General features: G+C 64.4%; 1 protein-coding gene across 7 annotated transcripts in view; it reads right to left on the minus strand.

Annotated features, from left to right (window-relative positions):
• Positions 1-4,550: 4,550 nt before the first annotated feature.
• FBRSL1 (fibrosin like 1) overlaps positions 4,551-25,394 on the minus strand; it is a 49,821-nt gene continuing 28,977 nt past the window's right edge. For 2 of the 7 annotated variants that reach the window (XM_037051834.1, XM_037051828.1), the window contains 16 exons: positions 19,076-19,105; positions 13,063-13,108; positions 12,054-12,342; positions 11,771-11,973; positions 11,120-11,188; positions 10,723-10,949; positions 10,065-10,115; positions 9,786-9,881; positions 9,339-9,407; positions 9,184-9,213; positions 8,957-9,028; positions 8,054-8,168; positions 7,830-7,907; positions 7,542-7,625; positions 7,090-7,294; positions 4,551-6,035 (listed from right to left, as the gene is read on the minus strand). In XM_037051834.1, the coding sequence (XP_036907729.1) occupies positions 5,195-6,035; positions 7,090-7,294; positions 7,542-7,625; positions 7,830-7,907; positions 8,054-8,168; positions 8,957-9,028; positions 9,184-9,213; positions 9,339-9,407; positions 9,786-9,881; positions 10,065-10,115; positions 10,723-10,949; positions 11,120-11,188; positions 11,771-11,973; positions 12,054-12,342; positions 13,063-13,108; positions 19,076-19,105 (2,505 nt within the window). In that variant the 3' untranslated portion in view covers positions 4,551-5,194. Of the gene's footprint in view, positions 6,036-7,089; positions 7,295-7,541; positions 7,626-7,829; positions 7,908-8,053; positions 8,169-8,956; positions 9,029-9,183; positions 9,214-9,338; positions 9,408-9,785; positions 9,882-10,064; positions 10,116-10,722; positions 10,950-11,024; positions 11,189-11,770; positions 11,974-12,053; positions 12,343-13,062; positions 13,109-19,075; positions 19,106-25,394 lie in introns of all 7 variants that reach the window. The other 5 variants (XM_037051831.1, XM_037051830.1, XM_037051829.1 and 2 more) reach the window with 5 other exon arrangements.

The raw sequence follows: 25,394 nt of genomic DNA on the forward strand, positions 1-25,394 counted from the left end.
AAAATTGGACCCAGCGAAAGCGTGTTTTGTCACATTAATTGTTTTAGACAATGAAGGCAGAAAGAAATCTGTAGCAAATGTAGAGACCGTGAAGAAGCGCAGCACACACAGGCCTGGTGCAAGAGTGAGTCCGAAGAAACTGTGAACCAGGGGCCAGGCGTGACCCGGCAAAGAAAGGCCACATGTCCCCCCGTGCCCCACTCCCAGGCATTTCTATAATGAAGGTACGTCAGTGTCTCTTGTCACGGCCAGTGAAAATGACTAGCCGGTCTTTCGAAACTGAAGCAGACCCCTGAACATTGCAGACAAGTTTGGACAGTGGGGCTGCCCCAGGCTGAACCCCCATCCCTGAAGGGCAGTGTTCTGACCACGCCAGCCAGCGGCAGAACCCTGGAGGCTGTGTTTCCTGGGTGGGTGGACCTCTGCGGATCCGCCTGGAGAAGCCCCTTGGAGGGCAGACCCCTGGAGGTGGCCGGGAGAGGGAGGGGGGCAAGGTGGCGGGCACACTGCCTGCGGTGGCTCGAAAGCCTGCGGTTCCCCCAGCACGTTCTCTCCCCCTCGCTCGGCAGGACTCCACCGTACTTGGCCTACGATGTGCCTGCTGTAAAACTGGTTCCTCCTTCTCTCTTTTTTTAAAATTATTTTTTATTTTCTATTTTTATTTTAATTGTTCAAGTACAGTTTTCTGCCTTTCACCCCCATCCCAGCCTACCCCCAGCCTTCATTTATTTATTTATTTATTTTTAAAGATTTTATTTATTTATCTTTAGAGAGGAAGGGAAGGAGAGAAGGAGAGAAATGTCAATGTATGGTTGCCTCCCGTGAGTCCCCTTTTGGGAACTGGCCTGCAACCCAGGCATGTGCCCTGACTGGGAATTGAACCATGGTCCTGTGGTTCGCAGGCCTGCGCTCAATCCACTGAGCTACACCAGCCAGGGCCACCCCAGCCTTTCTTTAAATAAAGGTTTTTATTTAGTTTTAGAGAGGGGAGGGGAAGGAGAAAGAGAGGGAGAGAAACATCAGTGTGTGGTTGACTCTTATGCGCCACCTACTGGGGACCTGGCCTGTAATCCAGGCAGGTGCCCTGACTGGGAATTGAACCAGCAACTCTTTGGTTCACAGGCTGGCCCTCAATCCACTGAGCCACATCAGCCAGGGCTGGTTCTTCCTTCCTTTGCAGATAAGGGTAAACTTGTGACCCATTTCTGATAACCAAATTTTTGTAGAGGGTGTTGGGGTACTTTGGTGGAAAATGGGGGTCCTTGTCTTTGTCCCAGGACTCAGCAGTGACGGCTGAGTGGGGAAGCCACCTTGGGTTCCTGAAGAGATGTCGGGCACATGGAAGCGTGAGCTGAGGGTGGAGGAGCAAGAACAGATGGACCTGGAGCTTAACGAGCTGGGCAGGTGAGAACGCTCACCCCGCGTCTGTGGAGGACCTGAAGCCTGACTTAAATCACCACCTTCACGCCCAGCCTCCTTCCTAATCGATATCACCCCAAGTACGGGTGTGTACCAGGTTTCTTTTCTATTTGGACCAGGTTTTCTATCTTAGAGAGCTTGCACACAGAGTCCACAGTACGTAAAGAAAAGTACACAGCGCTGGAGTCCACCGGAGAGGCGGTCTCCGCAGATGCTGTCAAGAAGCAAGCGTGCTCACTCTTCTCAGCTCAGCGTGTTCCAGGACAGCAGAGTGGAAGCCAGGCCTCATGGCTTCCACACCAGCTAGGTCGTGGTCCCCCCTGCTTCTTTCCACGGTCCCTGCATCAGGAAGCAGCTAGGACAGGGGGGCCAGAGGGGAAATGCAGGCAGGGCTCCCACCATCACACGCTAAAAAAGAACTTCAGGCTGGAAGCGAAAGGAAAACATGTGTCACCAATTAACTCAGCCGCTCCTCGCCCGGCCTGATGGGACAGCCGGTGTCCAGAGCATCACGAGCAAAAGAGCGTGGCAGGCGGGGGAGTCCTGGAGCTGGTGCTGGGAAAGGGGCCTCCAGAACAATTTCACTAAGACAAAAAGTCTTGCCTAACTGAGAAAGGAGGCCTTTGTAAAGGTACGTTATTCCCAAGGGGAAGGAGGGGAACCTAGAAGCCAGCTGAGGTATAGAATCCATGCACCCCAAGAGTCCCCCGCCCTTAGATTAGCTAAGTACCCACTTGTAGCCTCAGCTCATGTGTACGGGACACACTAACAAACTTAATTTTCTTTCCTCTGTACGCGGGGCATTTAGACTAGCCCAGCACCAGCTTGCAGCTCTGTGCTCGTGTGTTTCCTAGATAAATTCACTATCTCGTTTCCATCATACGTGTTTGCCTGTGGCTTGAATTATCCTCTCGCGATTGAGGAAAGAGCAGAGGCGGGGGAGACCTCCCGACCTGGGTCTGCCTCTCCCACGGTCAAGTCTGGTCCTCTCTCTCCGCCTCCCGGATCCTCTAGTCTCAGGGCCTTTGCAGGGGCCTCCCGCCTCTGCCGCGCGCTGCCTCAAGTGCACCAGCGCCCCCACCCCAAGGTCTTTACCAGATTTCACTTTCTCAGCGAGACTTCCCTAGCTACGTAGAAACGTGCCCCACCTTCTTGTATTCTCGGGCATTGGGCCCTCTGAGACACTGTACAGTTTACTTGTTTGATTGCGCGTTGCTCACGAGACGCGGGCTGCAGGTGGAAGGCGCTCTACACCCGCAGCGCCCGCAGCGCCCAGAGCGCCCAGGACGCAGAAGGGAAGTTTCAGGGTAGAATGAAGACCGCCCCCTCCACCCAGCTCGGCCGGGTGCGATTCCCAGTTCGGCCGCCAGGTGGAGACGTGGGCCTCGGCGGGTCCGTGAGGCCCCGGGTAGCCCCAGGTGCTGCTGTGATGGGGTGGGGACCCGTCAGCGGGCCCTCTGCAGCCCCTGCCATTTCTCCTTTTCTGCAGAAAACAGCAGTTCGCGCACCGGCTGCTGCTAACCAGGACGAGAAGGCGCACTCTGGGAATTTCGGGGAGACGCGTATCATCACTTCAGAGCCTCAGTCGTCTCTGGCACGTGGGTCACCGCGTCCCTCGTGCAGCCTTGTCCCGGCTCCGGTTTAGCTTTTGTCCCCCTGAAACGCCCCGAGGCTCTAACCTTTTCTCATATTTCACCTCGCTGTCTCTAGTTTTACCTTTTAATAGATTGTATACATTTTTAAAAAGATTTTTATTTCTTCTTAGAGAGAGGGGAAGGGAGGGAGAAAGAGGACATCAATGTGTGGTGGCCTGTAGTGCGCCCCCTACTGGGGACCTGGCCTGCAACCCAGGTACGCGCCCTGACTGGGAATCAAACCGACAACCCTCTGGTTTGCAGGCTGGTGCTCAATCCACTGAGCTGCACCAGCTGGGCTAGCTATCACATTTGTTTTTGTTTGACAATCTTCTCTTAATTTCAGAGATGCTTCCTAGGGTGGACGGTGTGTCTGTGGAGGCTGGTGCTGCATTATGTCATGGCCACTGGTGTGACCAGAGATGGCTCCCGCAGTGGACAGCGCTGTGTTGGGGCTCCCTGCTGGGGGCACCGGCCGAAGGGCAGGCCAAGTCCCCTGTCCCTGTGGTTTCAGGCAGAATGTGTCCTTTGGCTTGTGATGCAGTTATTTCCTTCCCTCCCATGAGCCCCTCAACTGCCAGTTGGTCAAAGGAAGACCCTGAATCGCGTCCACCCCCAGCTGCGCCCTGGGTGGGCCCTGGGTCTCTTCACTGCCCTGCACACTCTCTCTGACAACACTCGTGTCTCCAAAGAAAGGTCACCTGGCTGTCGTGGAGCTGGGACGGTGGGGCAAGGCCGCCCTCCACAGCGTGCCCTGGGGCGCCGACACCCGGAGCCACAGCCAGGGCTGAGCAGTGACAGGGCGGGGTCGACGGGAGGAGAGTGCAGCTGGGGGGGGGGGGTGGTGCCAGGCAAAGGCCAGGAGGAGGGGGCTCCAGCGTGACCAGCCCTGGAGGACATGGGCCACCGGGAACCAGAAACCGCTTCCAGGACAAACTGCCACATAACACCACCACTTTCTCATCCCAAACCGAGGCTGTATTTTTCTTCATCAACAGACGCGCAGACAGAATGGTTAAAACCACAGAGCCCACCCGGGACACGGCGCTGACATACGGGATGTGGTGGACCCGTGGGGATGGACGTCGGGAGACAAAATGGCGCTGAGGTGAGACAGCAACGTTTGTGTGGTGACGAAAGCAAACACCCGGAAGGACCCGGTGCAGGGTGCTGGCCAACAGGGGTCGGCACTGGGCAGACGCTGGCTGAGACCGCGCGCAGAAAGCAAAGCTGTTTTCTGGGACCAGCTTCTTCACTTCTAGAGCTCTGCTCGTCAGGGACAGTTTCTGAGGATGTGACACCATCAGCCACGTGGATGTGTCCACGTGGCCAAGACTGAAGGCTGGCACCCAAGTGTGGTGCGGGAGCTGTGGAAGGTCTCCCCGCAGCCCCTGGGCCCATGCACGGTTGCAGGGTCCAGTGCGGCCACGGACCTTCTGTGTCCTGCCCGTGGCAGGTGGGCTGTGCAGCTGCTTTAAACAAACAGACACAGCGACCTCGAGGAACCACTTTTATAAAGTGAACCTAGATGAAGAATTTAATAACAGCATATATTTATATTAGTAGACTATGTACACTTGTTCCTTTTTTACAAAAAAGAAACTGGAAAAAAATGTTAACACTTCTGCATAATAAGGCAAAAACCACTTTTGTACATTATCATTTTAATATATATCCATAATGGGTTCCAAGTACCGAGGAAGGGGCCAGGGCCAGGCCTGGGGGGGGGCCTCACAGTGTGTTGGACAAAATGACCGTTTTTCTCCATAAATAAGACGAAAAAGACCCCTGGGGCTCTGGAACGGGATCTGAGGCTGTTGAACTACAAATTGGAACTAAAAGTCAAAAAACAAAACTTTTTTTTTTAATGTCTACAGAGCACAAAATTGAAAAAAATACAAATCTATTATAAACGCTTCTCGGTTGTGGGAAAAAGTGTACAAACTTGAATTTTCTTCCAATAGCCTGATCTTGAGCTCGGAAAACAGAAAACCACCCCAGAAAGGCCGAGTGTGACACCCGCACCTCGGGCTGTGGGAGAAGGGGCGTCGCCCGGGCCCAGGGCCTGTGCTCAGCTCCCTGACGCGCCCGCAGAGGGTCAGTGCGCAGATACGGGCATCTGTGCCTGGCGGCCCGCAGGGCTACCGGGCCTCCACCTCCTGTGGGTTTCGAGATGGTGAGTAGTCGGGCGCCTCGCCCGCCGTCCCAAGTGGCGTAGTCCTGCTCCTTGGCGACGGCCCAGGTGTGGGTGGTCCGCCCGCGGTCACTAGTGGGGGCGGTGCACCGAGCGCAGCGTTGGCGGGTGAGGTCCGTGCAAGGAGTCCGTTGTGCAGTGCTGTGGCCGCGGGCCCGAGACGCGGGTAGTGCAGGGCGCCCAGCGCCGGTAGTAGCGCAGCGCCGTCCAGGGTGGGGGCGGGCAAGTGCACAGAGGCGCCCAGGTGCGCCGCCCGCACGCGCTCCAGCTCGTCCCGGCGCGCTGCCCGCAGGCGCTCGGGGCTGTAGTCATGAGGCTCGCGGTCTCGGTAAGGGCGCTCCGGGGGCTCAAGGGGGGCAGCAGCGGGCGGGGCACGGCGGGGCAGCTCCAGGCTGCGGTAGGCGTTGCGCAGCGGCTCCCACGCGAAGCCCAGGCGCTCGCAGCCCACGGAACCCGGGCCAAGCTGCAGGGACGCAGGGGGCGCACGGTGCAGGCCGTCCCCCGCGGGCTCGGGCACATCGCCCTCCTCCCCGCGCTCCTCTTTGACCTTCACGTCACCCTCAGGTGGCTTCCCTGGGGCGCGGCTCAGGGGGCCGGCCAGGCGCAGGCTGCTGTCCAGGGCCGCTTTGCTGCAGGGGGACTGCGGGCGAGCCGCCAGCTGGGCGCCATCCTCCTTGGCTGGAGAGCGGCTCTCCTTGACGCGCGGCTCCCCCTGGCCCCGGAGCAGAAGGCCCCCGCTGGGGGCTGCGGGTGAGGTGTGGCTCAGCAGGCGTGGCTTCTCCAGGTCCCTAGGGGGAGACACTCTTAGCTTCAAGGCAGGACAGCCTGTGCCAGGTGCCCCTAAGCAAGCTGCCTGCCACAGCCCCCACCCTCAGGGCAGTGGGGCCACGGGCTCACCCACCACCGTGACCTCAGGGTCCCCCTGGTGGGCGCCTGGTGGCGAGAAGCCTGCACCCCCTGCAGGGTCCCCCAACACCGCCCCCCAGTCCTATGAACACTCAGAAACCAGCTCTGCGGCAGAAACACTCGGCTGTGCCTGGACCTGGACTGCGGGTCAGTGAGAGCTGGGGGAGCAAACCCACCCAAGGGCCCGTCCTGGGACTCCTCATTGAGTGTGTGCAGCCTGGCTGGGGCCGACCACAGTTCCCCCTGTGGCTGTGGCCCAGTGCCCACGAGGTGCCCCCTGGGCCTGGCGGGGCAGTGCCCTAGCCAGCCGGAGTGGGGCAGACCCAGGAGCCGGTCGCCTTCCAGGAGCCCCCAGCTGCCCCTGATCCTCCACCCTCTGAGGCCTGCCATGCGCTGCCTGACTCCAAGTGCCCCAAGCCCCAAGCTCCCCGCTCTGTGGGGACACGGTGGCCTTAGGACAGCCCTGGCACCCACGCTCCCACCGCCTGCGCTAACTGGAGGGCCTCGCTCTCCTTCAGTCCTGCCCTGTGCACCCCCAGAAATGTAATGTCCCACATTCGGGACTCTGGGGAAAGTGGGCGCCAGTGTCCCCCCACGGCCCCACCCATGTGGGCAGCCCACGACCCCCCAAGGACACGTAGGCCCGACACTGCTGCTGACGCCCCTCCCCTGCCCCAGGGCAGAAAAGCTCAACTTCCAGCCCCCAGTTCAGGGACCCCACAGGTGTCCCTCCCAGCCCCAGGCCCTGGTGGCCCCACAGCATCCTCTGCCCTGGGGATCTGGCCCCCCTGAGACCCCTCTGTGGTGACAAGGCCACCCTCTCTGGTTGGACCCTCAGCCTGCTGGCTCCTGCCTGGCCCTGTGAGGGGTCCTTCCTGCCCCAGCTCTGAGGGTGCAGCCTTTGCTCCCAGACCTCGAGGGCGGGGCCCCACTCACCGCTCCCTATCCTCCCGGCCTTTGTCCGGCTCTCGGTCGTGGTTGGTCAGAGCTGAGACCCGCTCGGCACCCACAGGCTTGGGCCAGGCTGGCGGTGTGGGGAAGGACGGCGGTGCCCGGTGCAGCCGGCCCCAGGCCTCGTGGGGGCTGGGCAGGCTGTGCATTGTGGGGCCCTCCTTAGGGGCAAAGATGCTGCTGCCTGCAGCTGGGGGTGGTGGGGATGTCAGGCCCTGGCTCCATACCAGCCCCAGGGTCCCCTGCAAAACCACAGCTGCTGGGGAGGAGCACGGGGTTCCCAGACTCCAGGCCAGCACCGTGGTGGGGTGTCCCAGGGGGTGTCGGGGGGGGACAGGAAGCTAGATGCAGCCCAGGACACACAGGAAGCCAGTGCAGGGTTGGGGGGATGACATGTGCATGCGGGGACACAGCAGGTGTGCGGGCGGGTCACTCACTCAGCGTGTGGCTGCCCAGGCCCCCGAAGGCGGTGCTGCCCAGGCTACCCAGGCCCCCGAAGGTGCTCGATCTGCCGAAAGGGTCTGCAGAGGCAGCCGGGGCTCAGGGGCTTGCGTGGCTTTCGCTGGGCACCCCAGGCGCCTGCTCCGACAGCCCCAGGAGCCAGCAGGTGCCAACTCTGGTATCTGAAGGGTCCTGGTTCTCAGGGCTGCCTCCTCACCCACCCACCTCCCCCTGCCCTGAGGTTTTCGGAGGCCTCCCAGGTCACAGGACCTCGGGGCACCCACCTGTCAGGTGACCAGGGGGAAGGAAGCTGCCAGGATGTGCTGAGGGTCCGAACTGGCTGGTGGCCAGATGGGTGGCACCTGGAGGGGACAGGTGGTGAAGCCCAGAGCACCAGGGCCTCCAGCCTGGCTCATTCCTAGGGTGGGGGCCCCCAGCTTCCCTTGCCTCCCACTCACAGGAGGACCCCAAGGTGCAGTGGGAAGGGAGTCACACCAGGCAGCCTTACCCGAGCCAGCAAAGAGGGGCTGGGCCAGGTCCTGCGGGTACTGGAATCCTGTGAGCAGGCCGGGGGCAGGGGGTCTGCTCAGCAAGTCCAGCTTGTGGGGGTCTGGCTGCACCTGCTGAGGGACAGAGTGTGTCCAGGGCCGCCTGCCCGGGGGGCCCCCCCCTGCAGCTGAGAGCAGTGGGCTGCGGCTCTTCCTGGCTCCGCCCACGAGGCCAAGGCCGAGGCCCACCTGGGCCCCAGGGGTCCTGGCAGCGGCAACAGCTCAGTGCACCGTGCCCCCTGGTGCTGCCCTCGAGAACACTGGCCCCTCCTCGGTGCCCTCTGGGGTCTTGCGCCCACACTTGCACTTTGAAACGTGGTTTTTCGTGACAAACCCCTTTGTTGACTTGGCCTTTACAGCAGTTTGGGACATGAAGAGACGAGGAAATCTTGTGTGCAAGTACCGTGTGTCACCACAATGGCAGTGCAAGGGCGTCAGCCCTTCCTCAATGTGGGGGCCACCTGTGGCCCTTGTGGTCCCACTGGGGCTTCCCTCGGCCCCTGCGCCTGGCTGAGCGTCCCTGGTCTCTCTCCTTTCTGCGTCACTCAGGGAACCTTTCCCACCGTGGCCAGGGCACCTGGCACCACCCTGCTGCCCCTCCCGAGAGCGGGCAAGCACCCCGAGCACGTCCAGTCTCCTGCACTCAGCGCTGGGAGTTTAGGTGCCTGGGGGAGAGGGTGGGGCCTCTGGGGTTGGGCCCAGCACAGGTGCCCACAGCCGCCCCACCTGCCAGGCCGGCTTCCTCTGGAACCCCAGCCTGGGTTACCCTGGTGGCCTGGCAGCCCCCATCCACTGTGGGGAGTGACCCTCCCCCACCAACTCCAACTCCTCACGGCCCAGCCCTGCCCAGTGCCCGGGCTCACCTTCATCCGCTGCTGATGGTGGAAGGTCCGCCAGGCGATCTGAACATGCGCTGCACACCACTTCCCCGGCTTCTGCGACAGGTGGGTGGCAGCTCAGCGGCCGGTGGGTCTGCCTCACTCCCTGCCCCGTCGCCCCCAGATTCCTGGGGTCCCAGGGCACCACAGGCCCACCCAGGAGGTCCCCAGAGTCCTCCCCAGCCCCGAGGCTCCTGCCCGTGTGTGCTCACCCTGACCGCCGTCCGGTAAGGGTCAGGCACCTGTCACCACCGGGAGAGGAAGTGTTAGGTCCAGGCTCCGCGAGCAGCCGAGCCTGGGACGGGGGTGAGGTGTGGGGCGGTGGACGCCGCCCAGGGAGACACGGCGAGGCAGGGCTGTCACCTACCCCGGGGCCCTTCTGCAGCAGGGCGTGAACAGCGCTGGCCCGGCCTGTTACCTCGATGGAGCTTGAAGTCTGAGGGGACAGGGCAGGAGGTGAGATGCTGTGGAGGCCCCAGGCCGCCCGGCCCCGCCAGCTGCCCTCCATGTCCTCAGCCCTGGGGGAGGCGAGGCTCTCGATACCCACGGACCTGGGCTGCAGGGAAGGTGAGCAGAGGGAGCCCAGTCCCTGGTCCTGGAGCCTCAGGGGCCCCGACTCTAGACCTCACCCCTCTGCTGCCCCCCAACCTTGTGCGCCCCGGCTGAGGGGCAGAGAGTGCGTGACTTGGGACCACCAAGGACCCCGGGGCGATCTGCCCTGAGGCTGCGTCCCCCAGGGGTGCACCCGCAGGCTGCCACCCCAATCTCTGGGGACACTTCTGTTCCTGCCCCACCTCCCAGGGGCAGCTGGTACCTTGGGCTGAAAAGCACCCTGCAGGGACCCAAAGGGGCCTGGGTGTGGGAGCAGGGCGGGCAGTCCTGGGACGGCAGGAGGGAAGGCCGGGAAAAACTGAAAGAGGAAGAGGGAAGGCGTTCTAGGGCTCCCACCAGGAACTCCAGCCTGGGGGATGCTAGCCCAGCCCTCTGGTGCCCCGCCACCCTCCCTGTACTGGGAAGCACCCCACCCTTTGTCCCCCAGCCCCCAGCCCAACACCCCTGCAAACCAGTGGGGGGCAGAGGCGGGGACACTCACGCTGGAATGTCGCAGGTAGGGGCTGTCCAGCTTGGGCATGTACTTGTCAAACTGGAGGGGAAGAGGACAAAGCGTGAGGCCCACATTGCAAGCCGACGCCCACCACGGGCCCTGCCCGCCCACCCGGTCCAGCCTGTGGAGGCCTGAGTGGCCGTCCTGCCTCCTGGGGCTTCTGGTTGGAAGCCACCTGTCCCCAGGCTCCCTGAAGCCCCAGGGCCTTTCCAGCTCTGGTGGCCGGCGCACACCCACCCAGCTGGGCCTGCTGCTGGACAGCCGAGGCAGGAAGTGGCTGCGGCCCTGCTGGGGGCATGAAGCCCAGGGCGCAGGAGTGGCCCCCACCCCACGGAGCAGCTGGCTCACAGCAGGAGGCCTTGCAGCCTGGGGAGATGGGAGGGGCCGTGTGCCCGCGCCCCTTGGTCCTGTCCAGGCCACCAGATCTGCTGCCCTGCTGCAAACGGAGACCCCTGGAACCCCACGGGGGGACAACAAGCCCCATGTCACACGTGTGCGAACGTGGGGCGCCCGCCCAAACCCTGAACAGGGCCACAGGGGGACTGGGAGGAGGAGGGCCCGGAGAGACAGACGGACAGCGGGCACGGTTCCAGTCTGCGTGCAGGTGGAGCGTGTGTGTGCCTGCAGCGCGTCCCGCCCTACGCACCGGCAGGGGTGCGGCAGGAGGCAGCGCCGGCGTCGGGGGCAGCCCCGCGGGGAAGGGGGCGAATGTGTGTTGGTGCTGGTGTGTGTGCTGGTGTGTGTGCCGGTGTGTGTGCTGGTGCTGGTGGAACTCCGCCCGGAGCAGAGCCCCCGGGCCCGGCGGGGCCCCGGGCCGCCCGGCACTCTGGACCAGAAAGCGCGCGTTCAGCTCTTGCCTGAGCAGCTCGTGATCTACGAGAGAAGAAGAGAGAGAGACGGAGAGGCGCGTCGGCCGCGGGCTCCCGGAGGGGCGAGGCGGGTAGTCACCTGGCACTCCCGGGCGCAGCAGCCCGGGCCGCGGTGGCTGCTCGCTAGGTGCGGGCCCCAGGGTGCAGGTGAGAGAGAGGCCTGTGACCAAGTACCAATCAGAATCCCCGCATGAGGCTGGCAATACATGATTGGCGGGCTGAGTGAGATCAACAGGCTGGCATCTAAAGGCAAGAGAGAAGACCGTGAGCCCCGAGACCCACCGGCTGTGGGGAGCCTGCCTGGCCAGGCCCCTGGACTGTGTCTGGGCCCCTTCCGGGGGCACTGAGCTGCCCCCGGCCCGGTCCAGGCTGACTCAGGTGTTCAGAAAGAATGGGACAGGAGACACATGGAGAAATCCTGAATGAGGGGCACCTGCCAGAATCAAGCAGGGAGGAGGAGGCCGGGGGGGGGGGCACTGTTCACCTCAGAACCCTCTACTGCGCAACTCAGCCCTGCCTGCACCCTGGAGAACCTTGAGCGCCGGCCCCTGGGGCCCCTCCCCCCACTAAGGAAGAGGGACGGGAAGACTGTGTACAGCAGAGCCGGGGCGCCCTCCAGCCCCCTCCCCACACCAGCTGCCTGACCAGGGCTCGGGATGGAGCAGGCCTGCCTGCACCTGGCGCCACTGGTGCTCTGGGCTCTGTGGTCACGTGGCACCGGGTCTGGGGTGAGGAGAGGCTGCACCCCACCCCCTGCCCTGGACTGACAGTCTCAGCATAGAGGGGGCAGTGACCCTGGCCCTGGCAAAGGGCACCTGGACCTACCGGCATGGTGTCCTGGGACGGCCAGGCTGTGGGCCGGCAGCGCCGGGGGCGGGGGCAGCGTCGTGGGGGCAGCGAACATGGCTGCCGCGTGGTGCTGGGGCTGGGAGCGCAGCGCCGGGTGTGAGGTAGTGAGGTGGGCGCCAGGCCCGTGTGGTGACAAGGACGCGTGCTTGACCAGCCCGAGGCTGGCGCTGCTGCTGCTGCTGCTGCAGGGACAGGGACTCAGCATCTGCGGCCACAGGTCCCCCCCACCTGACCACCCCCACCTGGCGCGGGAGCCCACCTGAGGCTGTGCGCAACCTGGCCGTGCCCAGTGCCCAGGGGGACAGGCACGTGTGTTGGGAGTGGGGCCCGGGGCTGCGCAGGCGGTGGCTGTGGGGTGAGACGGGGCAGGGCCGCAGCTTCCTTCTTAACCAGCGGGCCGGCGGGGCCGGTGGGGCCAGTGGGGGGCGCAGGGCTGCGCAGCGAGGGCAGGAAGGACAGCTCTGTGCTCAGCTCGCGGCTGCGCTCCAGCCCCGAGACCTTGGGTGCCACCCTGGCCTTGGCCTCAGTCTGCTTGCCCAGAGCGGCACCTGCACAGAGAGGTCCCAGTGAGCGCGCGGCGGACACGGCCACAGCCTGTGGTTGCTGCACCCGCAGCTGGGGATGCTGTGGGCCTATTGTACAGACCAAGGTGCGGCCCAGCCCCAAGCAAGGCCCAGGTCTGCAGGCAGCACAAGAGATGGAGGGGGCTATAGGGTGGACCCCTGGCGCCTTTGGAGGGAGCGGCTCCTCGGCTCTGTAATTTCAGGTGGTTTCGGGGACCAGGCCAGTGGGATCCCTTCCGTGGATGCTGCCTGCATCCCTGTGTTCTCCAGGCACATCCGGGTGGAGCCTTCCAGGCACAGGGGTCCCCTTTCTGGGCGGGGCCTGGTGACGCCCCTCCTGGGCTCGGCCGGGTGCCAGCGTACGCCCAGCAGAGCAGGGGTGGCCATGGAAGCCGCACCCCTGTCCCGCCCACGCAGGGCTGCAGGCGGAGGAGCCTGGCCTGCTTCACGTCCGAGTAACAAACACCTGCCGTGGTAGCCAGCCTGTGGGGTGTGGGGTGGGGGTACACCCCACTTTGGGAGCATTGGCAGGGGGTGGGTGCCCAGGCCAGGCAACTGGGTACTGACTGACGGAGGCCTCGCTCTCCAGGACACTCCTCGGTCATAGCACCTCAGTCCTGAGGCCCTGCACTCAGAACTGAGCCCATGACAGGAATGTCCTGTCCCTTCCCACAGGCTGGGGCCCAGGCCACAGGAGGCACTCACCACTATCAGCCACTGGGGCGAAGAGCCGCTCGGAGCCCACAGATGCCTGGAAGAGAGAGGAGGGTCAGAGTGCAGGGGGCCGGGGCCAGGGTTCCCAGGGCCAGGTCTGCGCGGGCCCCTTTTGACCCACAGTCCCCACAGGGAAGGTGGCCATGCCCAGGCCCAGCTGCAAGCATGTGGCCACATGGGACACAGGGCCTGTGAGAGGGGGCTCAGTGTGGCCCTGCCTGGGTTGGGGGCTGAAGAACCAAAGGGGCCCCGTGCAGAGGGCCACCACTGACACCCAGAGGGTGGTGGCTGTGGCGAGACTGGGGCCCCGTGTCGTCTGGGGGGGTCTTCGGAACTCGAGACAAGGAATGACCCTCTGACTCAGTGGCCCCCTGTGGGTGTGGGCACTGGAAGGAATCTGCAGGCCACGCCCACAGCAGCCTCGCCACAGCTGCCAGGAGGTAGAAAACCCCAGGGTCCACGGGCGCCTGGACGCCTGCACAGGCTGGTGAGAGGCAGTCTCTCCACTCAGTGGAGTTCGCCGGGTCTTACAGAGGGAATGCCGTCTCCCAATCCCACACGGGTGAGCCTGGAGGACAAAGTGCTCAATGACACGGGGCAGCCACCGAAGGACAGATGCCATGTGACTCCATGTCGGTGAGGGGCTGAGAGCTGAGCCGTGGGAGAGGGGACAGAGCTTCAGTGAGGGAGGTGAGGGCACGGTGCGAGGCGGGGGGAGGGGGCGGCACAGACGGGTGGATGTCCTCACAGCCCCCAAGCTGTGCGGTGCGCGTTCCCAGGTGCAGCTCCCTGCAGTAGGTCAAACCCTGAAGAAGCCAGTGTGCGGAGCCGTCCGCGGCAACGAGGCCGCCCCCTGACGGCAGTGCTGGGGGGGCCGGCACTCGGCAGGCCGTTGGGCCAGCGTGCTCCGCCCCAGCTGCAGGTGCACAGAGCCGCCGGGGTGGGGTCCGCAGGGAAAGCAGGTCACCCACACAGACGGGGTGTAGCAGGAGCGCGCTGCTGAGAAGGGGGGCTGATGATGCCCCCTCCTGTCGCAGCCACTGCAGACAAGCCGCTAACAAACGCTGTGGGCCACGCGGTCACACCGGAATGGTAACCTTGGCAACTATGTCCCTAAAACTCAAACCAAGAAGAAAACGGCGGCAAATGTAGTCCTGAAAGCACAGACGGTGACAGGCAGGGACAGGGACCCCTGACAGCCAGGCATGTGGCCAAAGGCCAAGTGTCAGCCGCAAAGGCGGGAACATCCCCAACAGGGAGGCTGCACCTCCCCATCTGGCTATGGGCAGTGCAGGGGCCCACCCACTGGCCAATGACCGTGGAAGCCACCTGTGACCTCTTCACCCACCCTAGGGGGGCAGGACACCCCCCTCCAACGTGGGCTCAGTGGGATCCCACGCAGGAGTGCCTGCAACCTGACCCCCCCCAACAGAGCCGCCCCTTTCGGGTCTCGATACCGATACCGCTGTAACTGCTCAGCAGCCTCCAGGGCCCCCAACCACAGACACTGCCAGAGGGGCCCAACTTGGTGGGCAGGCTGGGCCCGGGGTGGGGAGGCACCGGGAGGGAGGGGGCTGAGGCCTGAGTCTGTGGGATCTCAGGGTGGGTGGGGAGGGGGAAGCCGGCAACACTGGGTCTCGCAGCACCTGCCCTGACAGAGCATCACAGAACCAGCAAGTCCCGGTCACAGGAAAGAAATCTGTGAATGCTCAGCCCAGAACACGAGTTGTGGGGCCCGACTCCTCTTGGGCAGAGCCTGGGGTGGGGGCAAGTTCATCCGAGGCCACAGGTCTCTGTCTGCCTCTGGTCTGGTTCAAGGCCCTGGCCCAGGCCCCAGATCACAGGGCCAGGAGGCAGTGCCTCAGACATGGGGAGGGTCGGGGGTGCCCTGAGGGGCAGGGGTTGGGGCAGGAAAACCCAACCTTCATTCAGGCCCTGGCTTTCCCGGCACAGGCCCCTCCCCCTGGCCCACCCCAGACCCGCTGCACCACAGTGTAAGTTTGCTCTGGGAAGTGGCGGGACCTGCAGGGCCCTTCCCACAGGAAGGGGTCCTGGCCAGCGGCAGGTGGGCTTCCACCCAGAGGGGCCTGTTACCTAGCTAGGCTCGACACACTCGCTGGGGGCGGGGCCTCTCCCAGCACAGGCACCAGGCCTACTGCTGAGCCTTGACTCTGGGTCCAGTTCTCGGGTCCTTCCTACCTGGGGAGGGTCTGCAGCTGGGCAGCCAACTGACAAGGGTGGCGGCCCCAGAGCCATCACCAGACCTGTGACAGTCACTTGTGGAGGAGGATTACGTGCCTGGACCTGACTGTGGGAGCCCGCAGACACCTCTGGCCGGTTTGGGGGTTGGGGACAAGTCACCCCAGGGCAAAGTACAGGTGGGAGGTTCCCGTGCCGCAGGGTCAGGGTCCCAGGTGAGGGCTGTGTGGGGGCAGGGTGCTGGGGGCCCCCACTGCGTTTCCTGAGGTGCACAATCCCCGAGGCGCTGGGGCGGTGGTCACCGCGCTTTGTCTGCGAGGACCTGACCAGAGGAGCAACCCCCTCTGGCTGCGCCCCGCCCCAGACAAAGAACTCCAACTCCGGAGCAGGTGAGCGCAGTGGCCGCGGGAACCCAGGGGAACCAGCCCGGTGATTCGCAGACAAAGACGCCCCCCCTCGACACCCGTCCCGCCTCCGCTACAGGACCCCTAGCGCGCTGGCCGAGCCCCGGGAAGCTCTGCCCGACAGCATCCTCGCCTGCCTGCCGCCACGTGCACCCCGGGGACACAGCCAGCAGGTCGTTGGATCTTCCCGCGCACGGCTCCGGGGCGAACACCGCGCTGGGGACGTCTCCCGCGCCTCGCTACTCTAGAGGGGACTGATGCTCTCTGGACCCCGGCCCCGAAAGTCCTGGGTCTCTCCCCGAAGCCACCAGCGGGCACTCACCGTCCCGGCGCCCCGAGTCAGGCGCGCTCTGCAGGGGATCAGAGCTAGTCCTCTGGCCGGAGCCAGAGCCACAGCCCCGCGGCATGGACGCGGGCGGCGGAGCGTGGGCCACCGCCGGCCTGGGCCCCTGGAGATGGCCCCTCTCCCAGTGTACCCTGCCTAGCTGGATCCCTGGCTGGGGATGTGCCTGTCCGCCGGGCCGGCTCAGCACTCTGGGGGGCCTTCGGGACCCCTGGGCCCCCGAGCGCCGACGGGAGTGGCGAGGGGATGGGCGGTGAAGGGCGCACTGCTGGCGGGCGCGCAGGCAGCGGCCAGTGAGCGCGGGCGGGCGGGGAGGAGGCGGGGCGCGGGCAGGCCCGACTAATCCAGCCCCGAGGCGCGGATCTGCCCACTTGGGGCTCCCGGCGGTCGCTGTCCTGTCTCTGCTGCCTGGTCAGGGCGCACAGTGCCCGGGAATGCTTTGCAGGCCCTACTCCTCCCTGGCTAGAGAAACAAGTATGGACGACTCCTGTGCCCAGTTCGCCGAGGAGGAAACTGAGCCACGAAGCTGCAAGGCCAAGGAGCTGGACTCCAAGGATGGCAGATCCCCTACAGCTGTCTGATGTAAGCTGTGCCCTCCCTGAACCTGCGTGTCACTGTCTTGGAGGCGGTTACCCCACGGGCAGAGTGGCGACCCTCATCAGCCCAGGAGCCTGTGGGCTACCTGGTGGGCAGAAGCCAAAATCAGACTCAGGAGGAACCACCGCCCCATGGCATCGTTGAGTGCGCATCAGACACCCACCCCGGCTGCCCCAGGAGAGTGACTCGAGGAAACCCACGCAGCTCGCGGGGTCGGAGGCGCCCACCCCTCAGCTGCGGTGGGGTTGGGGGCACTAGGCTGGCTCTGCAGGGATGTCCTGGAGCCCAGGTGCAGGGTCTGCAGAGACCTGCCCCTGTGGGGTGGGGCAGTGGCAGCCCCCGCACTGTGGGAACCCGCTCTAGGCCCTGTGCTGGGCCAGACTCTCCTCTTTGGAAACCAGTCACACACACACACGAACACGCGCACCTGCACGCATGTGAGCAACAGGCCACAGTGCCGGCCTTTAGGCCGCTCTGTTCTGTCTGTTCACTGAGCAGGTGCACTCCCTCCAGCCCCCGCCCCACCCCATCTCCCTAAGCCCTGCAGTTTCCCACCACAAAAGCAGCCAACACTCAGCACTGCCCCTGCGTCAGGCACTGTGCTCACGCCCTGTGGCCATGAAACTGCTCTGCCCTCAGGCCTGTCCTGTGAGGACACCACTGTCACCCCCACTTCCCTGACCGAGGTTGTGCAGCTGGAACATGTCAGAGCTGGGGCTTGAACCTGGCAGTCTGGTGCAGGGACATCCCTGGACTTCAAAGGACAAAGATGGAAGCTGGGACTCGGGGTTCTGGTGGGAGCACGCCCAGGGCTGTGGGGGAGGTGGCACTGCCTCCTGGGTGGGCGCCTGTGGGTGGCAGCAGAGAGGGGAGTTCCTCAGGCAGGGGCTGTCTGAAGCAGCTGCGATCGGCACAATCCCTGACGGACAGACAGCACGACCTACCCCGGCAACTGGGAACCGAGAGAGCGGCCCCTGGCGAGCAGCCAGGCCCGCAGTGGGATGCCCAGTGAGACCCTGGCGGACTCTGGCCTCCAGATCTCATGTCCGTCTCAGAAGAGCAGAGACACAGACACTGGGAAGGAGGTCTGTGAGGACGGAGGACAGACTGGACTGGAGGCGGCAGGTCCTGCCCCTGGAGCCTCCAGAAGGAGCTCAGCTGGGACCCCTGGGCACCGGACCCCTGGCCTCCAGAGACAGGACAGGCCGAGCCCCTGGGGTTTACGCCCAGGCCCCGGCACCCAAGTCCAGTGAAGTGTGTGAGTTCCACAGGGCTTTCTGAGGAACAGCGGGCGTCAGTGTGCACACAGGTGTGTGTGTGAAGGCACAGGCGAGTGAGCAAGTGCACATGACTTGGGCAGCCGCCCTCCGTCGTTGCTTCAGCGGACGGCCACTCAGAGGAGGCGGGTTCCTGCTCGGCTCCTCCTGGCAGCCGCTGCCCCCGCCGCCCCCAGCACCATCGTCACCCCGTCTAGCACAGCAGCTGAGGCTCTGCGGGTGGAAGGTGGGCGGTGGGAGCATGGTCCGAGGCTGGGTCTAGCCCTGTGCTCTGCTGCCATCCAGTCCAGCCCCACCCCCCACCCCACTCCCACCCCAGGTCCCGCAGCCCAGGAGGCGCTGGGGCTGGAGCCAGTGAGGCCGAGCGCTGGGAGCAGGGGTCTGGCAGGGAGACCAGACGGACACCCTTGAGAGAGAGCCGTGGCCACAGACAGCCCGCCACCTGGCTGGGCCACTTGGCCAGTTGGGGCCCAGCAGCCGCCTAACACACCCCACGTAACTCTTCACCCCATGTCTGTCCAATGAAGCAGCCTCAGAGAGGGGCTGCCGGCTGCTGGGCTGCGCCCTGTGGGGCAGGCGTTCGCAAGGGGAATGGCTGTTCTGCCCACCTGCACGCCAGCCTCTAGGGCCGCTGCTGGCTGCAGAGGGGACCTCAGACTCTGGCAGGTGGGGGAGAAGCAAACTGGCCAGAGGCACGGAGCCCAGGTCTTTTTGCCACCCCACTCGGACCAAAACCAGCAGGCGCGAGTCCCCGCAGACGACCCAGCCTGCAAGTGCAGCTGCCCCTGGGCCCGTCCGCCTGGAACACCCCAGGTGTCCACCCACGGTGTTCCTGGTCCACCGGGCGTCAAGCATGTGACAAGCTGAGCAGGTGCCAATTCTGTGGAGCAAAGGCTCCCGGGGCAGAGTGAGGGTCCGGGAGGCCGAGGAGCTGCTGGTGGCCACCCACCCTGAGTGCCCGCTGGCGGCCAGGCTCCAGGTGAGGGCAGGCACTGCCGCGAGTGATGCTGATGTACCCACCCATGTCCTTACTTACACTCGCAGCCCTGGGCACACTGGGGGGACACTTGGCCTCCCTGCCTGGACCAGCCTTCCCAGGAACAGTGGGCTGCCTCACCTGGCAAGTGCCAGAGAAAGGAGGAAGTTGGGGCGCCGGGCGGCAGAGGGCAGCGGAGGGGGCTTACCTTGTCGTCCCCGTCGCTCTCGCTGTCACACTGTGGGGAGAGAGAGGGGGGTCAGCACTGAGAGCACACACAGCACCCTGGACGGAGGCCACAGGGGGGCGCACCAGAGCATCGAGCAGGAGTGTGGGAGGGACAGCCGGACCCCAGGGCTCAGGCCTGGGGTGGGAGCATTCTCGGCCAGTGGGCCCAGGGGCCCAGGGTGCAGGAGCGTGCCTGGCTGGAGCCCCAGTGAGGCCAACGGGTGTCAGCAGGGTGGGAACTGCACAGGCCAGACAGAGGAGCCCCCTGACAGGCAGACCCACCCACCCAGAGCAGACAGAGGGTGGTGTCAGCCATGGAGCCCCCTGCCCCAGCCAGCCAGAGCCCCTCCTCAGCCCAGGGCCAGCAGGGGGGGCAAGGGGCAGGGGCGCTGAGAGCCCTGGGGAATGTGAGGGGTCAGGACAGTCTGGGGCCAGAGGGGCCCCCTGCTTGCCCCTCACGCAGCACTGAGTGGAAACCAATCCACACCGGTGCTGCTGGGGAAGGAAAATCAGGATAACTGCACAAACCGACCAGAAGGGCGGCGCTAGAAATCACGGCAACTCCCCGTCAGAGATGTGAAGACACCTCTGCCCAGCGACATCAGAACACGTTCCCACCCAGTGAGCAGCGTTGCCAGAGTACATCTCTCTGAGTCTGCCGCCAGGCACCGCCCCAGAGGTGTGGGCCCAGTCCCCTTCGACAAAGCCACATGGGGTGGGGTAAGCTCGGGGGCTGAAAGCTGGGGGGCAGAGGGGAGCCTGGGAGAGCGGTTGGAGGGGCGAGCAAAGGGTCACTGCCCACAAGCTGGGGCTGACTTCGACCACAGAGCCAGGGCACTGACGGGCACTCGGGGTGGTCCTGCACTGGGACAGGGGTGAGGGCATGGGGTGGTGGCCAGTGGGGTGTCAGGAACCCCTGCCCACACAAAGGCTGGCTGACAGAGCTGCCAGAGACCCCGTCGGCCTCTTCCTGCTTAACTGGTAGCTCTGAGCCCAAGGGGAACCACACATCTATGAAACCGCAGGGGTCAGGCCGGGTGTGCACACACCCCCTGCCTGGTGCCCAGAACCGGCCCAGGCTGCTTCCTGTCTCGCCCCACCACTCTCCGCTGGTCTGGTTGGTGTCACCCCGAGAGCTTGATGATGGGACAGCAAGGAGGGCTGGGGGTGCTCCCCAGGGCACACACGGACCCCATAATTAACTGCAGGGCACACGCCTGTCAGCCACAGCGCCGACGCTGCCAGTCATCAAGTCCTGCAGAACTAATGTCTGACTGCAGCGGAGCTGGAACTGACCAAGGCCATTAATCTTCCCGAGGAGGGAGAGCCGCATACACCTTGCGTGGGCTGCCTGGGAGAGGCGACCTTCCTGGGTCAGTCTGGGCGCGCCACAGGGTGGGGGCAGGGGCGTCCAGGTGGGAGTCACGGAGGAAGGGCAGAACCCAGAGCCCACTGGAATGCTCTGATGCTGTGCGGCCTCGGGCAGGGCCCTGCCATCTCTGCACCTGTTTGTGCGTCTAGGAGCCCCACGCAATGTGGTCGTGCGGCGTTGACGAGGGGACACAGGCAAAGGCTAGGACAGTGCCGGGTGAGTCTCCTATGGTGCAGTGTGATGGTATCGCCACCATCTTTATCCCATCACCGCCGTCACTACTGTCACCGCCACACCGGCTGTTATCACTGTCTCCCAATAAGCTGAGCACGAGGGGCTCCCCACTGGAGAGCTTCCACGAGGCGTCTCTCAGCCCAGGACGCGCCTGCTCCCACTCACGACCCTGAGTGCTGAGGCCCGAAAGGTGAGCCCCTGGTGCCCCTGCTCATCCCGCGTCCACGCCCTGCAGCACGCAGCACACCCCGCAACAGGCCCGGTCACTCCTCCTGGCCACTCGTCTGACACTGTCCCCTCAGCCTGTCCTCAGTCGGACCTGAGGGTCACAGTTCTGACCATGCAACGGCATCGCCGGGACCCCAGGTGACCAGGGTCAGAGGCGGGAGAGGCTCTGCACTGCTGGGCTGGGCACTCCCGATCAGCCAGGGCCGTGCGGGGCAGGCACCCCTTCGGCCCTGACGGCCTGAGCAAGGCCCTCCTCTGGGCACGTGGCCACTTGGCGAGTGCTAGGCCAGCGGCAAATGGGGGCTCACAGCTGCATACCCCAAAGCCCCAAATCTCCGCTCCTCCACACCCCAGGGTCACCGCGTGTTACCCACGTTAACAGATGTGAGGCAGGAACACCTGAGGGTCTCTGTGTCACCCATTACACAATCTCAGGTGTGACGTGGGACACACGGACCACCCAGGCCCATGGACGGCCTCCCCAGATCTCCACCCATGGCGGGGTAATGGGCAGGACTGCACATGGGCCTGGTTCAGCCTAATTCTTTTCTTCATTTGAAGCCGATATTTTAAAATCTGGAGAGTTCTGAGGGTCGCCAGTTTGATTCCCAGTCAGGGCACAGGTCTGGGTTGTGGGCCAGGTCCCCAGTTGGGGGTACACAAGAGGCAAACACACACTGATGTTTCCATCTCAGTCTCCCTCCCTTCCTCTCTCTCTAACAATAAATGTGAAAAACTTAAAAAACCCTGCAGTGTTCCCCTGAATGCCCAAGCCTGCCCCTCACCGTGGAAGGGGAGTCCCGAGCCCCTGGGAACAGCTCTGCTATGCCCCGCCCGGCCTCTCCCGGCCTCCTAGGGCCCGAGCCCTGCCCGTCACACGCTGGGATCAACCCCACTCGGGGTCCTGCGGCCACAGCAGAGACACGTCTTAATTTCTCTGTGCATGGTGGCTGTAGCCACCCCCACCTCTTCCGGCCTCAGTCTCCCTGTCGGCCAGCAAGGCAGGGCTCCCACAGGAGTTGGGGCGGGCAGAGGGCTCCGCAGGTGCGCCTGCTGTTGTCACCGTCACCACTGTCACTGGCAGGGTCCCCACTGCCATTAGCACCACCATCGTCACCTTCACCACCACCAGCATCATCTACATCAATGTCCTCATGACCTCATCACTGTCACTGTCACCCTTGGCCCTGGCTCCCCCCTCACGCCAGACCAACCCTTGGAGGCACCTGAGCCCCAGGGGTGTGGGCGCAGACTCCACCCACAGACCCTGCCCTGCTGGCCTGGGGGGCCTGCTGGGGTCTGCCCTCCGCCTCACAGGTGGGGATGCCCGGCAGCAGCACCTTCCTCCCTTCGGGGTGGACGTTGATCGCCACTCCCCAGCGGAGCTCGGAGGAGGCTGCCTGCCTCCCGTGTTGCAAACAGAGGCATGAAAAATGCATGGGTGGGGAGACCTTGCTGCTGGGCCCTGGGCTCCCATCACACGCTGCAGCATCTGGGTCTGGCCGCAGGTCGCCCATGGTGGGGGCAGAGCAGAGGGGCAGCAGACGGAGACGGGCGTCCTGGGGGCTGGTTCGGGGCTGCCCTGGAGCACGGTGCCAAAAACAGCCGCAGCTCTGCGTCTGCCTCCCCCAGCACCCACCTCGGGCGACCCCACCTCACTTCAGGGGTCAGAGGGAGCTGGGGGGCTGGGGGCCTGCAAAGCCACGAATACCACAGGGCCCAGGGCCGCAGCAGGGGTGGAAGGCAGCAGACGCTCTGCTCCGCTGGCCCGGGCGTGGAGGGGAGGAGGCCGGACCCCACAACTGGGGAGGCACCACTGCAGCCTGAGGCGGGCACACATGCTTTCCAGGGCCTGGGGAAGCGGGGAGCTCTAGGCGGCAGGAGTCCTCCACGCAGGCAGAGCTCGCCGGCCTGAGTGTGCCTGCGTGTCCCAGGCTGTGCCGAGGCCTCTCCCACCTGGGCACCCTGCCCAGTGGGTGTGCCACCCCACGGTGTCCTGGCTGGTGTCCCATGTGCATACACGGGGCCTGTGCACTCGGGGGCCCCAAGCGCATGGCTGGAAGCGCAGGCTGCACTGACAGCGGGGGTCCTGGCGCGCGGCCTCTCGCTCACCCAGCTCTGCTGCTCAAGGGGCGTGGGGGTGGGGCAGGGTACTCACCACTGGCTGGGGAGCCCCCTCCCCCGATAAGGTGCTCACCTCCCTTTTCCGCTGCAAAGGCCCCATTGGGGTACAGGACAGAGCCAACCCTGCAACTTAGTGGGTGGCAGGCCAGGAACAGCCGGGAGGGGGCGGGAGGGGGCGTGTGGACAGGCCAGTTTCATTCTGGGTCTGGGCTCCGCTGATGGCAGCCCTGGCGCTGCGAGGACAGCAGGAGCAGGGACCCCTGAGGTCCTGCCATCGGGAAACCCATCACAGACTGACCAGCTGACGCGAGAATGGGAAACTGAGGCAGGGTGGTCAGACACCACACGGAGGCCCCAGTACTGTGGCCGAAGGTCGGGGGCCCCCCCTGCACGGGGGTCACTGCTGCACCTAATTGATCAGGCGAGTCTGGGGTGGTCAGCCCTGAGAGCTGCTCATGTGTGCTTGGCTAATTCACTTTCCAGGAGTGTTTACGCTTTAAAGCAAAACAAGGCCCTAATTACCCAATTAATGAGTAAGTTACTGCATGCAGCCTAACAGCCAGCAGGGGGGCAGATGCCTCCAGCGTGGACAGCAAGTGAGACCCACCCAGCAGGGATGCGTGCAGTGTCACACGTGCAGCCCCCTGCCTGTCTCAGGTGCAGGAGGGGGGACCACCTCACCAGGACCCCACAGTCCCTCAGGTGCTGGTGCAGCCCACCCCGCTCTCGGGCACATCCACTGTCCCTGGAAGGGCCACCCTGCGTCCTCCACCCCCAGCCCTGCAGCGTGCCCCATCGCTGCTCCCAGGGCCACTGACTGCAGGGACACACGTGAGTGCGCAGGGCTCACCCGTGTATTACTGCTTGACCCCCTGTGCCCCTCTCCTGAGCCCACCTGCCCCTCCCTCCACGGCCCCACCAGAGGGCATGTCTGGGTTTTCCTCAACTTCTACCTTGGGGTCAGGGCGGCAGCCAGCCATCAGCGCAGGCCGTACCTCGGGGCCCCGCTTCCCCACCCGGCCCACCTGCACCGTCAGGGCCAGGCCTTCCTGAGGGCTGGTCTGACAGCAAACCCGTGTCTCTGGTTCTCATCAGTGGCTCTTCCCACGTAGCCCTCTCGGGGCCTGAATAATTAATGAGCCTGTGTCACAGAATGAATAAAACATGGCCCCCGGCCCTGCTGCACAGGCTGACCTTTTGCGGAGTCGACTGTATTAAAATATTCTCCTGTTGTCAGACTCAAAGTGCTAACTGCCTCATGAATTATTTATCAACACAAAAAGTCTTAACAGAACACTGTTAACAGGAATTCCTGCCCGTGAGTCCCAGCAGCCCAGCCTGTCCCACATAATTGAATCTCGGCTCCCAGCAGCCCACCGGCGCTCCCTGGTCTGCTCTGCCCTCCCGCTGGGGCTCCCATTGGGTACACCAAGACCTCGAGGGGACTCAGCAGTGTGTCCCGGCATCTGTGCGGCCTCCAGGGACAGACCAGGGCCCCCCCAGCAGTGTCGGACCCACATCGCTGCAGGGGCAGCAGGAGAAGCCGGCCCTCCCAGGGGCCACACGCCAGACCCACAGCTGCCTTGGCCTCTGGGTGCCCCTCTGAGCCGTCCCACTACCTGCAGAAGACGCGGGGGTGCAGACCTGCCCTGAGCTGAGCCTGTGAGGCAGCAAGAGGCAGCGAGAGGCAGAAGCCCCTGACGGGCAGCACCTGCGGTGAGTGGCTGGAGGAGAGGCCTGTGCGAGGCACTGCCAGGGCGGGTGTGTGGGTGGCTCCACCTGGCCGTCCCTGCAAAGGGACGGGGCCCAAATCCACAGCTGGCCCAACACCGGGCCCCTCCTTCACAGGCCTGTTCCCAGTTCGAAGTTAAATAGGAGGGGGCTGTTAAGAGACGGTTGTAAGAGGCCACGAGACGCGGCCTTTCTCACTGGCAGAAGCCCTCCTGCCAGGACACGCTCCACCCCAGGCCCGCGGAGCTCTGCCCCCGCCAGCCCCCTGCGGGCAGCGCCGCGAGCTCCGGCAAAGGCCCACCCGGCAGAGCCCAGCTCGGCCAGGTGTTCAGGCTGCTGGCCCTTTCCTCCCTCCTCTCAGCCCCTGACGCACCCATTCCACCCCACTCATCTCAGCTTGTCACACCCTCTGGCTCCTCCAGGGACCTCACCCCGACCACTGGCACAGGTGCCCCTGCAGCATCACAGTCCAGAGGCACCTGCTGCTGGCCTCCCCATCCCTCCCGCCCAGGACAGCGACCCTGAGACCTGTTGTGCTGCGTCTCCCGGGCACCCCCTCTCCCGAGCTCACTGGTCTCTACTCGGGCACCGTGCAGGTGGTCAGTCTGTC

This window comes from Sturnira hondurensis, unplaced genomic scaffold, assembly GCF_014824575.4.
Source record: "Sturnira hondurensis isolate 20B ecotype Veracruz unplaced genomic scaffold, ASM1482457v3 Scaffold0007406, whole genome shotgun sequence".
NCBI classification, from domain to species: Eukaryota; Metazoa; Chordata; class Mammalia; order Chiroptera; family Phyllostomidae; genus Sturnira; species Sturnira hondurensis.